Source organism: Alosa pseudoharengus, unplaced genomic scaffold (assembly GCF_046254945.1).
Source record: "Alosa pseudoharengus isolate Yale_2024_CS ecotype anadromous, Long Island Sound unplaced genomic scaffold, YU_APseudo_1.1 YU_APseudo_1.1_scf_6, whole genome shotgun sequence".
In the NCBI taxonomy this organism is placed as follows: Eukaryota; Metazoa; Chordata; class Actinopteri; order Clupeiformes; family Clupeidae; genus Alosa; species Alosa pseudoharengus.
The window spans coordinates 25,764,541-25,784,104 of record NW_027468848.1 but is presented as its reverse complement, the minus strand read 5'-3'; the positions used below and the strand labels follow the sequence as shown (position 1 = coordinate 25,784,104).

General features: G+C 43.4%; 1 protein-coding gene across 4 annotated transcripts; it reads right to left on the bottom strand.

Annotated features, from left to right (window-relative positions):
* Nucleotides 1-1,818: 1,818 nt before the first annotated feature.
* On the bottom strand, nucleotides 1,819-18,684 carry cdca2 (cell division cycle associated 2). 4 transcript variants are annotated; one of them, XM_076270461.1, is made up of 17 exons: nucleotides 18,626-18,684; nucleotides 17,697-17,884; nucleotides 17,362-17,492; nucleotides 16,965-17,136; nucleotides 16,390-16,544; nucleotides 16,191-16,308; nucleotides 15,632-15,945; nucleotides 14,575-14,638; nucleotides 14,396-14,494; nucleotides 10,596-10,762; nucleotides 10,071-10,469; nucleotides 6,936-6,993; nucleotides 6,754-6,852; nucleotides 6,369-6,529; nucleotides 6,105-6,197; nucleotides 5,152-5,314; nucleotides 1,819-3,742 (listed from the first exon to the last, which is right to left on the bottom strand). In XM_076270461.1, the coding sequence occupies exons 2-17, from the start codon at nucleotides 17,875-17,877 to the stop codon at nucleotides 2,493-2,495; spliced, it is 3,624 nt and encodes a 1,207-aa protein (XP_076126576.1). In that variant the 5' UTR covers nucleotides 17,878-17,884; nucleotides 18,626-18,684; the 3' UTR covers nucleotides 1,819-2,492. The 4 variants fall into 4 exon arrangements, with proteins under 4 accessions (XP_076126576.1, XP_076126575.1, XP_076126577.1 ...); XM_076270460.1 differs by lacking the exon at nucleotides 18,626-18,684 and adding an exon at nucleotides 18,358-18,561; XM_076270462.1 differs by lacking the exon at nucleotides 18,626-18,684 and adding an exon at nucleotides 18,358-18,561 and having other exon boundaries at nucleotides 6,369-6,526.
* Nucleotides 18,685-19,564: the final 880 nt, after the last annotated feature.

Genomic DNA, 19,564 nt, shown 5'->3' with positions numbered 1-19,564 from the left:
CTAGACTCACTGAAACCTCTTTGTGTGGTCAGTGTTGATTGGTGACAGTGACTTAACCACTCATGTTTAACACAGCTAACAGTGTTAAATGTTAAGGTTGTGTTTAATGGCACACCAAAGACCCAGACACTGGGGCTCATATCCCTGGGGATTCTACAATGAACCCCTTTATATGGCCCTGGCTGTGCTTCCAGTGATCGCACGCACACACCATCAATTATGAATCACAGAGCACAGGTTACAGTCTCAGTGAAAAGGACTTGTTGAAGGCACATGTCAAAAACTCACAAAGAAATTAGCGTTAACAATGCAGTAGTGTAAAACGTTGAGTTATTCAAGTGTGATTTTAAAAAAAAAATTTTTTTAGAAAGCCTGGATAAGTGTTTTGGATATAAATGAGGATGTACAGTATCTGGCCTGCAAAGAAACATAAATATATAGGATTGGGTTTCATATTACCTCCCAAGACAACAAAGAACCATAACAAAGCAAAACACTGAAAATTACTAACAAGTTGATAGGAGCGCCAGTGATATTTTTTCAGTGCTTGTGAATGTGAACGCAAGCAAGGCTATCAAGCAGGGAATGGGGACTCTACCTCCCAAGAAGGACAATGACTGATAAGCATAGACAGAAAGTGGAGGTTGAACTGAAAGAAGTGGACTCCATTTTTGTAACTCTCCCACTCCAGCTGTCAGCTCGATCGCGATCCCATGGGGGGGTTGCCACGGTGACAGGAGGCCACATGTCTTGAGGGCCTCATTTTGGTCAAAGGACTCCATTGTTCTTGTGCTAAGCTGCCCTCAGTGCGCCTATCTGCCTGGGAGAGAGGGGGCTTTGGTCCCTCACACACACAGCAAAAAAACACTTGCTCTGAGATTTAAACATTAGCAGTGGAGCAAACACAAACACAGCACTGAGGGGTTGCGCTGCCAATGAAATGGCCTGTGCTTTAATGTCATACGCCTGCGGAGGCCTGGCCGTCTTGCTACCGTTCAGAGTGGACCCCCCCTCCCACCGCAAAAAAAAAAAAAAAAAAAACAATAGAACAAGAAGAACACACGCATACTGGGGAAAATCACATTTCAAAACAAATAATTCAAATGACATACCAGGAGATCACTACAAAGTTAATCATCTGCAAAGCAAAAATAAATTAACTGTTTTTCTACAAGACCTCCCCCGGGGGAAGGAGGATAAAAAATACCATTCAATTAGTTACAAGAAATACATGTTGTAACTATAGTAACCAAAAGCTGTTGAGGCTACTGAAAAATATAGTACAAATCTACATCATGCCCTATATTTCCTGTCCACTAGATGGCAATGTGGAACTGCAATAACCCTATAGCTCTGAAAACTGAAGTTCTAAAGTGTTTTCTCTAAAAATATATCCTGCTGAGAAGAAGCAATTTAACATCCATTCTGTAAACAGTGTTCAGAGAGATTTTGTTTTTATAAAATGATAACCTTGTTTGATGTTCATGGTTCTGAAAGACTTGCTGATCTCCTTCAAATTATTTGCACAAATAATCAACCTGTCAAGGAATGAAACAAATATGCAATTTCCACCATTCAGAAACAAATCATATTGCAAAGCATCTGTTGTGTAAGGAGACTGATTCGGATTAAACAGAAGATTGTTGCTTCTCTTTTAAATGGCTTCTCTTTGATCTGTTACTTGGGTTGAAACCACCCTCACATGGGCACTGCTTGGAATAAATAAAACACTACTGAATGAAAATACACTTGAAAAAAGGTTTGTACTAGTGACCTGTGCTCATCAATGGACAATGCAAATGTACCAACGTTTCCCACCATCTGAGTTTAATAATACAGTAGACATCATTCACGGGCAGAAGAACAGGACCAGTAACTTAACCTTCAAATTATTACATGACTACCAAAACCAGAAACTGGTGAGCCTGGTGACCACATGTATTTAAGAGATGCTTATGAATCATGACAACAACACTGAAACTCTCAGTGAATCACACAGAAGTGATGTGCTGTATGTGTCTACAAACACAAATTACAACAGTTTCCTGTTTAATGACCGTCATTTGTTTGGATAGTGAGTCATACTAACATGTGGATAATTGCCTCTCGAAAAACTGCTCTCTGTGAAATTATGGTCAATCAGGGCATCATTCAGTGGTTTTAATGGCGAATAAAAGAGGTATATTTACAGGGGTCACACAACGTCAGAGTCAGAAGTCAGAGTGCTTGCTTCGAACCGGGCTCAGATGTTTCGATGTACATAGAATATATTAGATATTAGGAATGCACTGTGATGCTTCCAACAGCTTCAGAGATGGGTTTGCCACAGAGAGCCAGATGAATGATTAGGTTTAAAAATAAAAATAAAAACATAAAAAAAAATCATAAAAGATTAGATATAAAACCAACCTCCTCCAAAAACAGATCTAAAAGAAAGTCTTCTCCCACGGTTTGGTAAACTTATAGAGCACAGTATGTCATGGCATGCTTCTTCATGGCTCTGCTGGCTCAGGTTCATCCTGGGGTTCGGGCTCTTCCAGAAGGTTTGGGGGCTGGAGGTTGATGCTGAGGCGTGAGCTGTTTCTTCTGCGGCCCGCTCGGCGGGGCGCGGCAATGTCGGGGGAAGTGTGCGCCACCCATGCCAGGCCGGAGGAGGCCCCGGACTCGGACACCTGCTCGCTCCGGTTCCTTAGGCTGCGCCGCACTGAACGCCTGCTCGACGCCACCGGCTTGAGCACGTCCTCAATACTGAACTCTATCTGCTGCCACGGTGCCAGACTAGTCTTGTTGTCTCCATGCGAGTTCACTCTGTGTTCCTGCTCGTCCCTGTCCTCCAGGCCATTTTTGTCTGTACCCTTGGACTCGGACACGCCAGCCTTGCCCGAGTCCTCCAACCCAGACGGAGCTGGGAGTTCAGATTCCTTCTCATCGGTCACCTCTCCATTCTCCTGTCCAGGGCCCCCCTCCTCCATCACTGCGCTGAGCTGTATCCGAGAGCTCCTCCGTCTGGCTCTGCCTCCAACTGCTCTCTTCCTCTGCTTGCCTGAGGGACCAGCTGGCTCCTGGTGCTGCAGAGTGTCCGCGTCACTCTCGTCTCCCTCCATGGCAGGGCTCTGTCTGCCACCAGCGCTCGTCGCGGTCTGATGCTCGGTCTCGCCGCAGGGCTCGTGGGACATCGCTGCTTCGGCCCCGTGGGTGTCGGCAGTCTCAGTGGAGTGGCGAGGGCTCAGCTGAAGGCCACCACTCTCATGATGGTCACGAGTGGGCTGGCTGGAGAGCGCTGAATCTGCCTCGGGGTGGATCTGGCCTCTGCTCTGCCCAGTTACGTTCTCATGTTCTTCGCCAGCAGGCTGGGCCTCAGTCATGTGGGCAGCAGCATCGCTACGCAGGGAGCCACTTCTTCTGCCCCTGCTGCGTCTGACCGTGGGCTTGGCCGGGGCAGCTTCAGCTTTTGGAGTCTTGGGTTTGGGATTGGCCCTACTAGGGCGGCCCCTGCCTCTGGGTGTGGTGCTGGATGCGGCCTGGGACGGCAGGCTGCTCACCTCTGATCCGTCTGCGGGGATTTCAGGAGGATGGTCCCCTGTGGCCTGCTGGGCCTCGGTGAGGTCACTCATGTCTGAGGGTTCCTCAGTGGGCTGGGGGCAGAAGCGTTGGCGCCACCTGCAGGCAGCAGTGACGACATCACTAACAATTTCACTTTGGGAACTCTGAGTAGGCAGGGACTTGCGAGGAACTCCATTCCCTGTGAAACATGGACATGAGGTTGAATTTCTGCCCTCCCACATTCATACAACAGGTAGAAATTCACCAATCGACACCTGAAGCATCCTTTGTTGATGTGTAATAATCATGGCCAGATATGCTATTAATGGCTAATAGTAGATTGGTATGTAGTGATATTGTACTCTGTGACCCTGCCTCTGTAACTGCCTGTTATGTTCACTTTGCTGCACATGTGATGAAAGCTTATTTAAAAAACAGCATTGACAATTCTAAACATCATAATACTCAGCCATAACTAGTCTGTTTTCCCACCCTTTTAACAAGGACACATTCAAGAACCTCAGCTTATTTCTGTGCAGATTTTGTATGTAACTCCTCTTCATTACTGTAATGTTTATAAATCTCATTTGGCTATGCTCACACACAATTGTCTAAAATGTTTAACAACTAAATAAATAATACAATTGAAATACTGCCCAAGCCAGGCTGGACATGAGAGCATTCCAGTGCTTCTCTGGAAAGAGCTGGACTAAAGTCATGCTGCAAATATTGTCAAATCTCAGGCACTTTTCCATAGCTATTGTTACAAGCCAGACAATATCAAGCTAGCGGTCTTGTCAAATGTCAAAACTATTATTGAGATCATGGCTGAGTGATTTCTTGACTCATCCATATATTGTCAGTGAAATCTCCAGATTTATCCTTCAATGATCGTTTTAGCTGCAACATCCTCAACCTCGAAATGTATGCTTTATGTGGTTCACACATTTTTCCAGGGGATGAATCTTTTATTACAGTTGAGGTATGTCATGCTTTCAGATTATTTCCATGCAAGTGCATCGTCCTTAACCTACATTATTTTCTACTATAAATGGTTTTGCTGTTTAAATTTGTATTTGAACTTTTCTATTGTATAAGCTATTCAGGTTCATTCATTCATATTTCAGTTTTCTATCACATTTTGTCAAGCCCCACTGACTATGAAATGTACTATTCAAATATATTTGCTTTTCCTGGCCTGGGGACAAATCAACTGAATGAAATCACTTAAAGAAGAGACACAGCATGGCAGCAAGAGTGAAGTTCTCTTCTTTGAAATCCAAATTCAAGCCATTTGTGCTTGGAAAGTGAATTGCTCCCCATCACCATCAAGGACAAGATGACTGGCATTATACTCGCCACAGCTTCAGCCCTGATCTTTCAGTGGATAATACAGACAGAAAATACACCAACGTTCGCTTTCTGATTCACTGTCATAATGGCATTTCCAGTACCAGGTTTAAAGAGACAGAAGATTATTACCCCCCCCCCCCCCATCACACACACACCAATCCACCTTGTTGTTATAGCTATGGCTGGTACACACCGTCCTTTCATTTAGAGGCCCAATCTTAAAGGCAGTTAAGTGTCTTAATTAGGGTGTACTACCTGTGGATGTTCCAGACGGGTTAGCTGGAGTGACGCCACCACTGCTGGAACCCTGGGATTCAAAGACGGGGCTGAGCAGAGGGTTTTTGGAGGCGTACACTCTCCTCCCATACAGAGAGCGGTCCACCTCCTTACTTCCAAAACGCCGCTTTCCTGCAGAGTCCTTGAGAGACCCCCCGCCCCAAAAAAACATTTGCAACAACCCGAAATACACTTCAGCCGACACAACATTTTTGATGCATTATGTTTGGAAAATAGCCTTGCCTCTAATTTAAAATAAAAGCAGGAACACATTTCTGTCAATGTATGTCTGTTCTGTCAATACACACTTGAGGTAACTTGTTATCCAAGAATAAAATTGAAATGCTGTCCACAACCTTGTCTCAAGTACTATTTGTCTCACAGGTTTTCTCCTGTACACATTGTGTCTGTATCTTTGTGTTCTCCTTGAGAGTTGTTCTGTGTGCTTTGTTATGGGTTAGAGAGACGCATACCTCATATAGTGTTCTGTTGAATGCATACTATCTATAGATCAATATACCTCCAACCGTTAGTATAGTGTAGCAGTTATCTCCTTCCCCTAGTGTGCCTTTATGTAAGCAAGGGTGTGTGAGACTTGTGTGGGTTGAGTAGACCATTTCTTTGTCCAGCACACCACATTCACTTTGGAGGATCTACAGACCCAACAAAAGTGCAGCTTTCAAAATAGAATTTTACAATATTTCTGTCTCTCTTAGGAACATTACATCACTCTTGGTACAGATTCTTGTATTTTATATTCTGTTGTGGAGACTGCATATCCACTGCATCACTGTTGTGCCAACTTCACACAGCATGTTCAATTTGGAGTCTTGTGACTGCTTTTGAGCTCTGCGTGGTGCAGTCAGTCATAACAAAACAAAAACAGTGTGTGTGTGTAAGAAGACTAATCCAACTGGAGCTTCTCTAGGCACCTTCATCTTCCCTGAGGCCGAGAGCGCAGCCGAGCGGCTGGGCCTCCGCCTTCCTGGCTGGGGTTCGCTCTCAGCATCTGCTGCCGCCGGTGGCTGGAAGTGAGAAAACAGGCACTGGTGAGTCTTTAGTGTATATAGCAATGCGCATCAAAGCCAGAGCTAAAGTTAAAAATAAACAAATAAATGATATATATAAAAAATAATAATAAATAAAACAGTGGGAGAAGTGTTCATTTGAAGAGTTCGCAGCTCTCGAGATGTTACCTTCCTCTTCCTGCCGCGGGGCCTGGCAGGGCTGCTGGAGGTGGCGGGGTCCTGCTGTGGCTCCTCATGCTGGAGAGGAGGTGGTGACGGAGGAGGAGGCGGCGGCTGCTGCTGCTGCTGCTCCTGCTGGGGGGAGGAGACGAGCTTCAGCTCAGCTCCTGCTGGAGAAAAGCACACAGCTCAGATTCAGCCTTTAATCTGACATCCACACAAACCCCTGCCACCACAGCCTGGGGAGCAGGAGGAGGGCACACACACGCACACGCGCACACACACACACACACTCTGTGGCAGATGATGAGAGAGAATTACAGAAGACTAGAATGTGAGAATGTGGGAAAGAGGGAGCAAGAGAGGGAGAGGGGGGGGGATCACAGAATTGTACCTGTCTGTTTCTCCAAGACAGGTTCCACTTGGTAAGAGGAGCTCATGTTTGGTGTCTGGGAGTCAGGCAACTCATCTAGGGAGGCATCTTTGAAATTATCTGTGGGGTCAGAGAGTTCTTAGGATGGGAGATCAGTGTAGGAGGCAATTATTTCCTCCTCCAAGTAACACAATTTATATTACCTGCACTCTTCACCTCTGGCACAACCTCATCATCTTCCTCAAGAAGAAATCTGGGGATCTGAGATTTTTTTTAAAAAAGAAAAAAAGTTCCTTAGTTTCATTTTCTTAAAAAAAAAATAAAAAAAATAATAATAATAATAAAAAAAGAAAAGGTCTCCATTGACAATCTCCCGGGATTACCAATATATCAAATATCAAATAAGGCCGAAGCCACAGAAGTAAATGTTTACTTTGTGTAAATATCGAAGGATCAAATGTCAGAAGACGACAAAACAATGAGAGAGAGCTTTCTGTGAAACCTCTGCTTAACAGAAGTTGTGACGTTTCTCCATGACCACAAGCTTTGCTAAGCACCTAGAGTAAAATCCATTTTATCATTCTGCAATGGCAAAGGTGACGGGTTATAGACACACAAATACACAGGGGAAAGTCAATTATTTTTCAATGGCTGCTTAAGGTGCAGACAGAAAACAAAATGTTTGACAGAGACACTTCTGGGTCAACCTTCACACATCCTGATGCTACATGTATAAATCTTTTGAAAAGCAGCAGCCTTTAGTTAAACTGTGCGGTGTTCATTAGTTGGCCTTTTAAAGGAACAATGCCTTTTTCAGCTTTTTCCGCGCAGAGATTGTTCGTGCTGTGGCGAGATAGACAAGGTACTCATGTGTGCTTCGCCCCAATATAGTCCCAAGTCAATATCTGCCTAGGACAAGGCCTCGTCTTAATCTGTAATGCCATTTGTACTCCTCGTTGTGAATACACAGGCCACATGAAGTAATCAGGGATTTTTCTTTTTTTGGCTCACTTTTACTCACAACATGCTTGCTGGTTACGAAAGATTCCATTCACTATACTAAACTAAGCTAGCAGTGGCGCTGCCGGACTGAATGTATGCTCGGAGTAGTGTTGTCACGATACCAAAATTATGACTTCGATACGATACCTGCCATAAATATCACGATGCTCGATACTAAAACGATACTACGGCGAAATCCTAAGATATCTGGAGAAGAAAGGACTCATACCTCCTCCAAGTGTATTGAGTCATTTGTGTTGAATTTGGTGCACTTTTGTAGTGTGTAGGTCAATTCTGGGTTCTAAACTTCCTACATAATTATTATTTTTTTATAGTCAGTAAAATAGTAGGCCTACTTTGTGTGATTAAGTCCTTTATTGTTTGTTATAGTTCATTTACATTGTGTTGTGGCAATAAAGTAGCTTTAAATAGCCAAACTAGGCTAGATCAAGGTCAGTGTTAAAATTACTGCATGCAAATCACTGAATGCTATGCAGAGGGGCCTAATCTTTAGGCCATCTGATGTACAGTATAGGCTACCCTAGGCCTTCCCGTGTTCATGGGATTTCTTTGACAGTTGCAAAGGGGAAAATGTGAGGATAGTCTTCTTTGTGCCCAGTGTACAAGTACGACGTTCCAACCACTCAGGTCTTCGTCAGATAGGCCTACACCATTACCTGTTGCAATATATCTGTGTGCATTCCTACATTACGTCTATTTCTTTGATAACATGATTTGCTACCACGTACTGTAACAATAAGCCGCTATTATTATTAGGACTCAACACGCTTGGTGGTGTTATGCTGTGGGCATTAATTAGCGCATTTCGGGTAGCCTATCCTACATCTGGGCAATAATTATTGAACAAATTGCAGTCTACATGCCATGACAAATATTACCAGTAGTAGGCTGCTACTGACCGAACATGAAATAGATCGTTTACAAGTTATGGTAATGTTATTCTGGCGTGAACATTGCGCTTTCATCGCGTTAGCACCCTTGATTACAGCTCGTTATGTCTCGTCAAAATGATTACAGCTCTGTCTCGTCAAAATTCATTGATGAAGGAAGGTTCGCTTTATCCCAGAGAACCATACTCGTTTCACTTAGGCTAGACTAAAACATAAGAGAAGAACTTGGCACTAACCATGTAGTCGTGTTTTCTATAGCATATTCGTTAACCTGTCGTTCTTTGAACTCTTTAAAAATGTTGGCATATATCTGCGAGGTGTTTAGCCAAGTTCCATGCGTAGCCTACTGCTTTTAAATGACTTTGTGTACCTGATGGCTTGCCTTCACGCTATGTATCCGAAATAGAAATAGCACACCTTTTGTTTTATCCACAAGGCCTAGAACTGTCGGCAAAGAACTATGTTGACGTTGGCTGCGCACTCACTCACTCAGAGCTGCCTGCTTGACACGCCCACTTGCCTAGATGCGTGCAAGGAGCAGTGGGAGCAGCAGTTGACACAGACACAGAACGTTATTATTTTAATAAAGTATCGATTCTAAAAACGTCTGAAATCGTATCGTTTTTTGCGTGAAGGCATCGCGATACCTTTTTAGTATCGATACACCGTGCAACACTAGCTCGGAGACAAACATGCTTTTGCCCACTTATCTAACTCTAGGGGAGACAGTGAATAACCCAATTTCATAAGCTGCTCATATTCCTTTTAGTACTGATCGAGCACCATCTCTCTCCCCATTGTAATTTATTTGAACACATAACACTGCAATATATTTCTGCACGCTTTTGTTCAAGGAGGAAAAATATAGCACAATTTAAGCATCCATTAGTTAATTAATTGAGAGTGCAAATCCACTGTTCTGTAAAGCAGGCAAAGAGAGATTTATACTATATAGATTTTATTGGATTATTATATAACTATTCTTATCCTAATTGCTGTGACTGAACACTTACTTCAAATATTGATTATCAGCCCAAGGCTTGACAGTGGGAGTATTTCTCTGACATTTTCTGAGAGCGCATATCAGTAGACTCAAACTGCAGCAACAGTGCATGCACACAATTTATGGACAGTATTTTCTAGGCTATAAAGAAGTTAGATTTGAAATGATGATGATGTGAAATGATGATGGTGTGTTTTGTGTTTAATTTGACTAATTATACAATACATAACTTGCTCACATATCTTTGAAGACTACAGGAGCATCAGTCATTGATGTGTGTGTGTGTGCGTGTGTGTGTGTGTGTGTGAGTGTGTGGGGGGGGATTGCCCATGGGGACCCGTGTATCAAATAAAGGTACAAAATCCCAAAAATATATATATACTTTTTAAAAATAATAATAATAATAATAATAGTAGTATTACCTGTTGCTCTGTATCTTCGAGCATGAGTTCACTGCTCACAGCTGCTTCCAGGGCTTTGGTATGGCTGAGGGTGGGTGAGCCATCGGTGGCCTCTGGATGGCAGAGCTCGGGCTGTTGAAGTGCGGTTTCATCTCTCTGCGGAGTCTTTAGCACAGAGCACAGCTTTGCCCCCGCGGAGGCTGGCCGACGGAATGGGGTGCTCCCCTTATGTAGCGGGGTGCTGGGAGGGAGAGTCTTGTCAAAGAACTCTGGGGAGAGTGGCGCACCGAAACGTACCCGCTTCTGTTCCGACTGACGCACCTTCTTCCCTGAGGCAGATGTGGAGGCGGTGCGGCTGGGCCGCTTCCTCTCCGACGGGGGCTCACTCTCAACAGCTGCTGCTGCTTCTGCGGAGGGTTGCTGGAACATAGAGGCAGGCACTCATGTCAACACCTTCAGTGCATGGGGAGGCTTCATCAAAGCCTGCGCTTATGCACAGAGAGATAGAAGCGTCCATTTGAAGAGTCACAACTCTTGAGATGTTACCTTCCTCTTCCTGCCGCGGGGCCTGGCAGGGCTGCTGGAGGTGGCGGGGTCCTGCTGTGGCTCCTCATGCTGGAGAGGAGGTGGTGACGGAGGAGGAGGCGGCTGCTGCTGCTCCTGCTGCTCCTGCTGCTGCTGGGGGGAGGAGACGAGCTTCAGCTCAGCTCCTGCTGGAGAAAAGCACACAGCTCAGATTCAGCCTTTAATCTGACATCCACACAAACCCCTGCCACCACAGCTCAGATTCAGCCATTAACTACTGAGTGAGCAAAGGGCTCTTACCCACCCAGGACAAAATAAATCCATTCCCATTCTGAAACATTTCTACCCTTTGCGTTCATGTTTAGGGATGGGGTGTCCCCAAACTGATCTTTTTGGGATAAAAAGGTAGGCCGAAGTGTTAGGTCTACTCTACGTGAACCTTTAAAGAAAGTTTTTTCAGGAGGGTTCTTGGGAACACATGGAACACTGCTACCGGTGGGTCAAAAGAAGCCCATAAATGTTACTATATCTTCGCATTATCGCCTTATCTCAATGTAAATGAAATTAGATTGTTATAGCATACATTTAAGAAAAATGTTACAGTGTCAATCACGTGATTTGTGTAAAGTTGACAGTAAAGTTATTTCCAAGTCCTGTGTGAAGTTTCAGCACTTCCCTACTCATCTGATACAAGTACAGGGTAGAAATCTTTATGTGCAGGAATCAGGACAACACTGTCGGCACATCTTAGTTTAATGTAGATGGAATGGAATATGAAATTGGATTGTTAGTGGAGTTGTCCACGGGGACATGGAGTTATTTCCCATGTGAGCAACTTGAATAAATAATAATAATCCAGCAGCAGACTTTTTGCACATCTCATATCACTGCAGACCTAGGTAGATATGTCTAAGGGCAAGACTACACTCAGGGTCCCCACTCTTTTCTAGACATCATTGTCACAAGACATTTTTGGAGATGACCTTGCAGATATGACAGACAGGGGCCGCACCCTACACTAATAATATGTTGCTCTCTGTGGCATGTCTCTGACAGCCCCATGGCAAGCCATCCTTCTTCTTACACAATATGTAGTGAAGGGAGAGAACAGCCCCCCCCCCCGACCTCAACCCCAGGTCTCCGAAGTAATAAAGCCGCAGCCAAAAAGCTCTGCTGGGTGACTGCTGTCTCCACTACATACATCAATATCTTTCTCATCACTGCCGAGTAGCTCGTTCTCACTTCTCCGGCGGCAGAGCTAACACCGTCCCTTTTTCTCTCAGAGGAAGATGCAGGCATCTTTAAAAGATGAAAACAGCACCTATGAGCTGATATAGTGAACAGTAACACAAAATACAGCTTATAGTTTCAATTACTGTATTAGCTGAACCGTATTCATTCAACGCCATGTTTCACAGATAATTTGCAGACTGATAAACATCTAGAATATCTTATAAGGCCACATAAGCTGTTATGTTTTCCAAACTACACGTGCTACCATGTGACATGACTTGTTTATAAGTGGGAGTGGGTTATAAGCGTTGTAACAACATAACCAAATATCCTATTCTTGTATAGGGAAATGGAAGACTGATGAAACAATTCTCTTAGACAACACAACATTTCCCAGGACATTTAACAATTTCTCTCATTTTCCATCTGTTTTCCATGAATGGAAATGTGGTCCACTTTTACCAAAGTTTACCAGGATGGGTGGGAATTCTGTACATTGATACTTTTCTTGGCCCATTTCATTGGGTAAAATAAAAAAAGTGTCAACTGATGCCCTATAACCCACACAATAGAGGGATAGAGAGAGATATATCGTAAAAGCACCAATTTCTGCCCCTTTTGTTTCGAAATTTGGAAACAAAGATGTTTCTTAATACTTCAAAATAATATTTGATTGATGAACCTCACATTTTTCAGTAGCCATAAGTGTGTACATTTGAACAAAATCTGACTTGGTTCTTAACAGGAGCTTTCACTGCCTAAAATATCCAATTTTGCTTAGAGTTGGGTGCCGGCAGGTGGCCCATTTCCGCCCACTCACTTGGCACATCAACGTTAGACCGACAATTCTCGTCACAAAATCAAAATTCCACTGGAGCAGTGTTTCTCAACCTTTTTTCAATCGCGGCACCCGTTTACATGAATGAAAAATCTCAAGGCCCCCCAAACTTATTATCATTAGAATACACACACTGTCTCTGAAGACCAACAAATGCATAACGCATGTACAGTAGCATACTACAACTCACACACGCACGGACGCATTTTGGTTTAGTATAGAAATTAATATCAAGTGACACCTACACATAAAGGGCGAATATAGGTCACGGGTGGAAAAGGGTAGCTTTTTGATATGGCATACTCGAAATGTAGTAGGGAGATGTCCAGCAAAAACATCATATCATTTTATGTTGCGATACCCTAAAGGGTTCTTGAAGGTTTGCAGCCACCTACAGCCACCTTCACACAACCATTTGGTTACATCATGCATTACAATGCTGCTTAATGTGCACAGGCAAATAACTTTTATCTAACCAAAGCCGTATATAGTAAATCTTAGTTTATATGTGTCTGCATAACAGTAGGAGCATAAACAGAAATACAGAATGCAATAGAGGTGTAGAATATGGAAAAGTGTGTGTGTGTGTGTGTGTGTGTGAGTGAGTGAGTGAGAGAGAGAGAGAGAGCAAGAGAGTATGTGTGTGTGTGTATTTGTGTGTGAGCAAGAGAGTATGTGTGTGTGTGTGTGTTAGAGAGAACAAGAGAGTATGCAGACATCCCAAGTCTCCCGGAAGTTCCGGGAGTCTCCCGTATATTGATAGTGGCTCCCTGACGCCCGCAAATTAGATAACATCTCCCGGAATCTAGAGTGAGCGATCAAGAGCGAGCATTCGAGACCGCGTGTGCATCTGAGTGTAGCGCGCACACGACGGGAGAGAGAGAGAGAGAGAGAGAGAGGTGGTGCGTGTGTGCCTGAGCGCATCCAAGAGAGAGAGAGCATCCTGATTGGCCTGTTTCGCTAAATGGCGGGCTTTAATTGATCTCTTTTCTCCCGAACTTAATTAATCAGTTCAGTGTATGAATAAGAGCGTCATAGCAGAGTCAGTGCCTCAAAAAAACGAAAATGTAGGCTACCCTTGTCTCATAGGAGTAAAAAATAATGATAGGCCTAGTCTTGCACGCTGCCTTCTAACAGTGACTTTAGCATTGCCCATGCCAGGTGAAATGATTGCAAAAGACATGTTGAGGTGAGTTTAAGTGCCAATTCATGTGCATATTATTCAGGCCTATAGCCTAGATGGCTAGTTGCCAAGGCTACATGAAAACACCAAACTACCAAAATCTGCCTTCCTTATTTGGTGTAGGCCGACTGACTAGGCTAAAGTTTTTTTTTTTTTTTGGGAGGGGGGTCGTGATACCTCCCTGAAATGACTTTTTGCAGGTTGGGATGTCTGGAGTATGTGTGTGTTTGTGTGAACAAGAGAGTATGTGTGTGTGTGAGAGAGCATGTGTGTGTGTGTGTGTGTGTGTGCAAGAGAGTATGTGTGTGTGTGTGTGTGAGAGAGAGAGTATGTGTGTGTGTGTGTCAGTGTGAGAGAGAGTATGTGTGTGTGTGTGTGTGTGTGTGTGTGTGTGTGTGTGTGTGTGTGAGAGAGAGTATGTGTGTGTGTGTGTGTGTGTGTGTGTGTGTGAGAGAGAGAAAGAGTATGTGTGTGTGTGTGTATGTGTGTGAGAGAGAGAGAGAGAGAGCGACCAAGAGTGTGTGTGAGTGATGATGGTGCTGGAGATGAGGAATTAGAGAATGGTACCTGTCTGTTCTTCAAGGAAGGGCTCTGCCTGGAAAAGAGAGGTCACGACATGGGCCTGGGAGCCTCTCAGCTCGTCTGAGGAGGCATCTTCAGAAATACCTGAGGTCAGATGGGCCTTAGGGTGGGAGTTCTTTGCAGAAACCAATTATTTCTTCTTTGAAATGAAAAATATGCATTACCTGCACTGTTCAACTCTGTCACAAGTTCAACCTCAGCATTCTCCTCCAGTACAAGTCGAGGAACCTGGGTGGGAAAAAACCAAGCACTTCACTTAAACCATTATTTCTGTGGTAGCAAGTGGCCTTTTAAACAATGAAGACAAATATCGGGGGTATTATAAATCAGCTGGTGCTGGCCATTCCATGTCAAATGGATCACTCTGAGCAGAAAAAGCAATATCATAAAGTACCAATGTTGCCTTCAGGAGCTTTAGTGTAAGTCTTAAAGGATAAAAGAACATGAGGAAATAACACAAACAAACACCAGCAGTGACCAAGGCAAAAGCTGAGAGGTCTCCAAGTTGTACAAAGTGCTGTAAAGCAGAATCCATTCAAATGTTTGTCCTATAGGTAAAAGTAAAATGACTTAGATGCCCTTTGCGCAAGATTTTCTATTCTCTCCCCTAGACCAGCATAATTACTGTTTAAAGATGCAAATTGCCACAGTTTATGCCACTTTTAAACCACCTCCACCTTTAATATCAGAAGTAGAGCTGGAACAGCATAGTGGGAGCGTAATTGTGTGCCTTTCCAGGCACAGCAAACAACTCAAAGTCTGCACAGAATAATCCTTGCAACAATGAGTTGATGTTTTTTCTTACACTATGCAATGTGGCCTTGACTTCCTTGGTTGAATTTTCAAAGGCAACTTGTGTATTCTGTGAAGACAGTCCAGGCCCTGTACCAGAGTCTGTTCACATGAAGCCTTTAGTGATATTTCCCCATCACAGATGTGGTTTCTATGCTGTGATTACAGCTGGCATACCTTTTGTGGCATATTTTCATGGAAGAAAGAAGAGATCTAAGGCTCGGGCTACACCAGGTCTGCAAGTGAAGCACTCTGTTCGCGGAGGGTAAAAATAGTTTTAGAAGACTGGTCTAATCCATTCCATTAATTACAGTGGAAGTTAATTGTTGCAGCAGACACAACATGAACAGAACGCTTCAGTTACGTGCCTGGTGTAGAGTCCCTATTAGGTGTGAATGAGCACAAGGAAGAAGTATTTAGTGATGGTACCTCATCCTCTGTATCTCGGAACACAATGTCACTGCTCACTGTTCCTTGGAGGACTTTGGTCTGGCTGAGTGTCGGTGAGCCATCAGCAGCACCTGGACTGTTGAAGTCAGGCTGTTGAATGGAAGCTTCATTTCTCTGGGGGGTCTTGAGTAACGGCCGCAGGTTTGAGCCTGCTGATACAGGCTGACGGAATGGGGTGCCACCCTTCTGTAGTGGGGTGCTCGGAGGGAGAGTCTTGTCAAAGAACTCGGGGGAGAGTGGCGCCCCAAAACGTACCCGCTTCTTCTTGGTGACAGATGAGACCCCAGGCTCATCTACAGTTGGGGGAAAAAACAGAATAGCCGACTTCAAATTAATATGCTGAAAACATGACACCATACTGAAAAAAATGATCATTTCACAGGTTCACGAAGCCGCAAATGTATTTATTTACTAACATAACAATTCTATGGTCCTCTAGTTAAAAATAAGAGCATTCTACATTTATTAGGGCTTGACAAAATAATTAACTCTATGCACACAGGAGTTTACCTCACTGGGTCACACATAGCATTCTTACCTCTACGGTTTAAGCTTGCTTTAGTTTGTTGAGACAGAACAGGGAATGGCATATGTTGAACCTGTCGATGAAACGTAGTGTCCTGATGTGCAATGCTCTGAAAGTCAAAAACTTGAACCTGTGGGAGAGGAAATTTGATGTTGATATCTTTGTGGGCTGTGTCCCTACTGTACTTAGAGATGAGATGAGACTACTGTACCTTCTCCTGAGGGGCAGAGAATGTGGCCCCTCTAATCTTCCCCTCACATTCCTGTAGTGGACCTCTGTACACTCGCTTTGAGGGTGGGGGTGTTGCGGGGCTAAGATAGCCTGGTGTGACCCTGTTCTCCTTACCCAGGAGTGAGTCCAGTTTATCTGTAAGAGTTGGGGCTCTCATTAGTTGAGCTGTTAAAAACTACCACTAAGAATATCCACCCATGCAGACATCCTGTCATCGGTGTCTTCTCTCCAAAGAAAATAGGTTTAACCTAAGCGCTAAGAACAACAGTCGTGGGTTCCATATCCAAGAAACACACATACTGATGAGAATGTGCATCATTCAGCTCTGTACAATAAATCATTGCAGACATACAGAGCATGCTAAAGGAAAAGGTGCACATTACAGATGGTAGATTGCTTTAGTTACTATGTATAGTCTTTCTTTAATAAAAATTCCACTTTACTGAAGCTGAACCCTTAATGGGTGCAAACTTAAGTGTTGAAACTAATTGAATTGATAATGATACTCAATATAGACCAATTAAGTCTTCTTGTGTACATTCCCAAGTAACTGACCAGAATGGGTATTGCCTGCACCGATACACTCCAGCTTCTGATCGCTCTTTCCTGGAGTAATCATCAATTCTAATTTCCCCTCCTCATCATCCTCCTCCATCACAATCTGGAAGGCAGCCATTTTCTGCTTCAGCGTTTGGGTTCTTGGCAGTGACGATTGCAATCGCAGATGCTGTGTAAAGACAAAGTGCAGAGCTCTGAACAACCATTAACAAAATAAAGCCCAAATTAATGATACTGAAAGCCTCATTCTACCTTCAATACCACAAAGCAAATTCAGCCTTAAGATTTCTAACACACTAAACAAAATATCAAAAACTGTGTACATGGACTAGGCTACAGTGTACAAGGACTACACTGCACAAGGTCCTAGGTACAATGCCAAGGCAGCTCATACCTCTGTTGTAGGTGAAGAAGCCTGCATTCTCTGCTTTGCAATGTAGCGGATGAGAGCATTTGTTTCTGGGGACCCCCTGACTCCAATTGTCGACCTCCGCCTGGCCTTCAGCTGTGACACTCTGGATTTGTCTGAGATAAGATTAGTGGAAAGATTATCACTTAGTTTTTCCCCCCAACATATGAAGTCAACAGAAAACTATACCCTTGTTGCTTTGCAGAACAGCAGCATAAGACAAGACATATGTTTGGGGGCACAGATGTTTACTGAGGAGCATATGACGAGGTACACTGAACAGGGGGGGATCAATAATTTCTTCAGCAACAGCTGTTCACCTTGGAGTTTTGAGGGCACAGAGAAGCTGTTAGTTGTTATTCCAAATTGCAAAGGTGTGGCGTGGGGGAAATCCAGAGGTGCTGTTCTCCCGCCTTGTTCTGGTGAGGTTGGAGATGTTGGGGTGTCCAACAGGGCCATGTTAAGGCAGTCCATGTCTGATGTCGAACCAAGACTGGCCATTTAGTTCCTGCCACAGTAGAGCAAGGTTAAGTCAAAACTGTTTCACAGTCGAACTGGCGAATAACTAAAGACAGTTTTCAATACAAATATAGAACATTTCAGTTTGAGGGCATCCACAAAGTAACAAATAGAAACTTCACGACGTTAACGTTACACAGTAACGTATTCAGCTGCAAACTGGCTAATGTCAGCTAAAGTTAACACCTAGCCTAGGCAAACATGGGCCACAGCAACGTTAACGTTACCTAAGCCAAGTCAGCTGTGGCACACATTCATATAACAACCGTACAACCAAGCCTTTCGAGATATATTTAATACATTGTGGTTATAATGATATCATAGCTAGCTAGCTTCTAGGTGACACTGTAAGCTAACACAACAGTAACTTAGCTGCTAACATGACCTGTCTTGAAAGAAACGTTACCTCAACACAACTAATTTAACAGACAGCAAGCAAGGGATACGAACATATTACGTTACCTCTTTAGTTAATCGTCCCAACCCCCGACTAAAGTATGTTGTTTACCAACAAAGCCAAAACATTGCAATGCATTGAAGGAAGGCACACACCACTACCAAAACTTTACAGGTCTTTGACGAATTCAAATTTCGCTCCTTACTGCAGTCAAGTATTCTTCCGCCCCTAACAGACGCACCTCATTTGCTGTATGCTTTTTAAGCGAAATAACCATTATATTTGCAATGTCATAAAACAGATTACATAAGTATCCTTATGTCCATTATTCACCTGTAACCGGGGCCTTGAAACATTTAAATATTAAAATGATATGCGCCGAGGACTATTTTTTGAACTACTGTACCAAAAACGTTAGCAGCGCCCCTTTGTGGAGCTCATTTGGTATGAATTGACCAATCGAAATCCATAGTAGACGTCACGTGTTAAAACCATTTCCACCTTATTTCCTAGGACTGTAGATGTAAACAAAGGTCATAATTTTGTCCTACATAGAAATTAATATAATATAGAAAACTATCTCCGTTTTATGTGGTTTGTTTTGTTTTAACAATTCTATGCAACGTTTCTTTGCTATATCAGATGCGAAAATATATTTGCGTCATTGGGTCTTACATTTTCTCACTCCTATCCTTGATTAACAGATAGAATATACGATTGGTCTAGTGTGATGCATATTTTATTAAAAGTCTGAATCAGTTCCACAATTTTAAAACACTACAAACAGGTGGTGTATGTAGCCTACATGTTTTCCATTCAAAATAATGAATCATGCATTTTGTGTGCATTTGCAGTTTTCCCCCGTTCATTAACTTTGATTGTAGAATAGCTAATTGCTTTGCAGCTGCATGCGAGAGAGAGAGAGAGAGAGAGAGAAAGAAGAGACAGCTTTCTCAACATCTTGGTGAGTATGATTGCAGGAAGGTTTACAAACAGCGCTATGCTATTCTCTACAGCTGTTTTCAGTATACAGATAGCTGTAGGAGTAGACCAACAGATGGAGAAAAGATAAATGCAAAAGGGCTGTTGTGGGAATGAGGGCTCATTTTAATTCTGGCTGATTGGCAATTTTGCGTTTGTCTACAGCAAAATCAGTCAAAGTGTCCTGTGTGTCTCATCCATATTCATGGACATACAGCCATCCATTTACTTGGTATTTATCCAGCTCTTTCTCTCTCCCTCTGTCGTGCCAGATGAAGGCGTGGTGTTGAT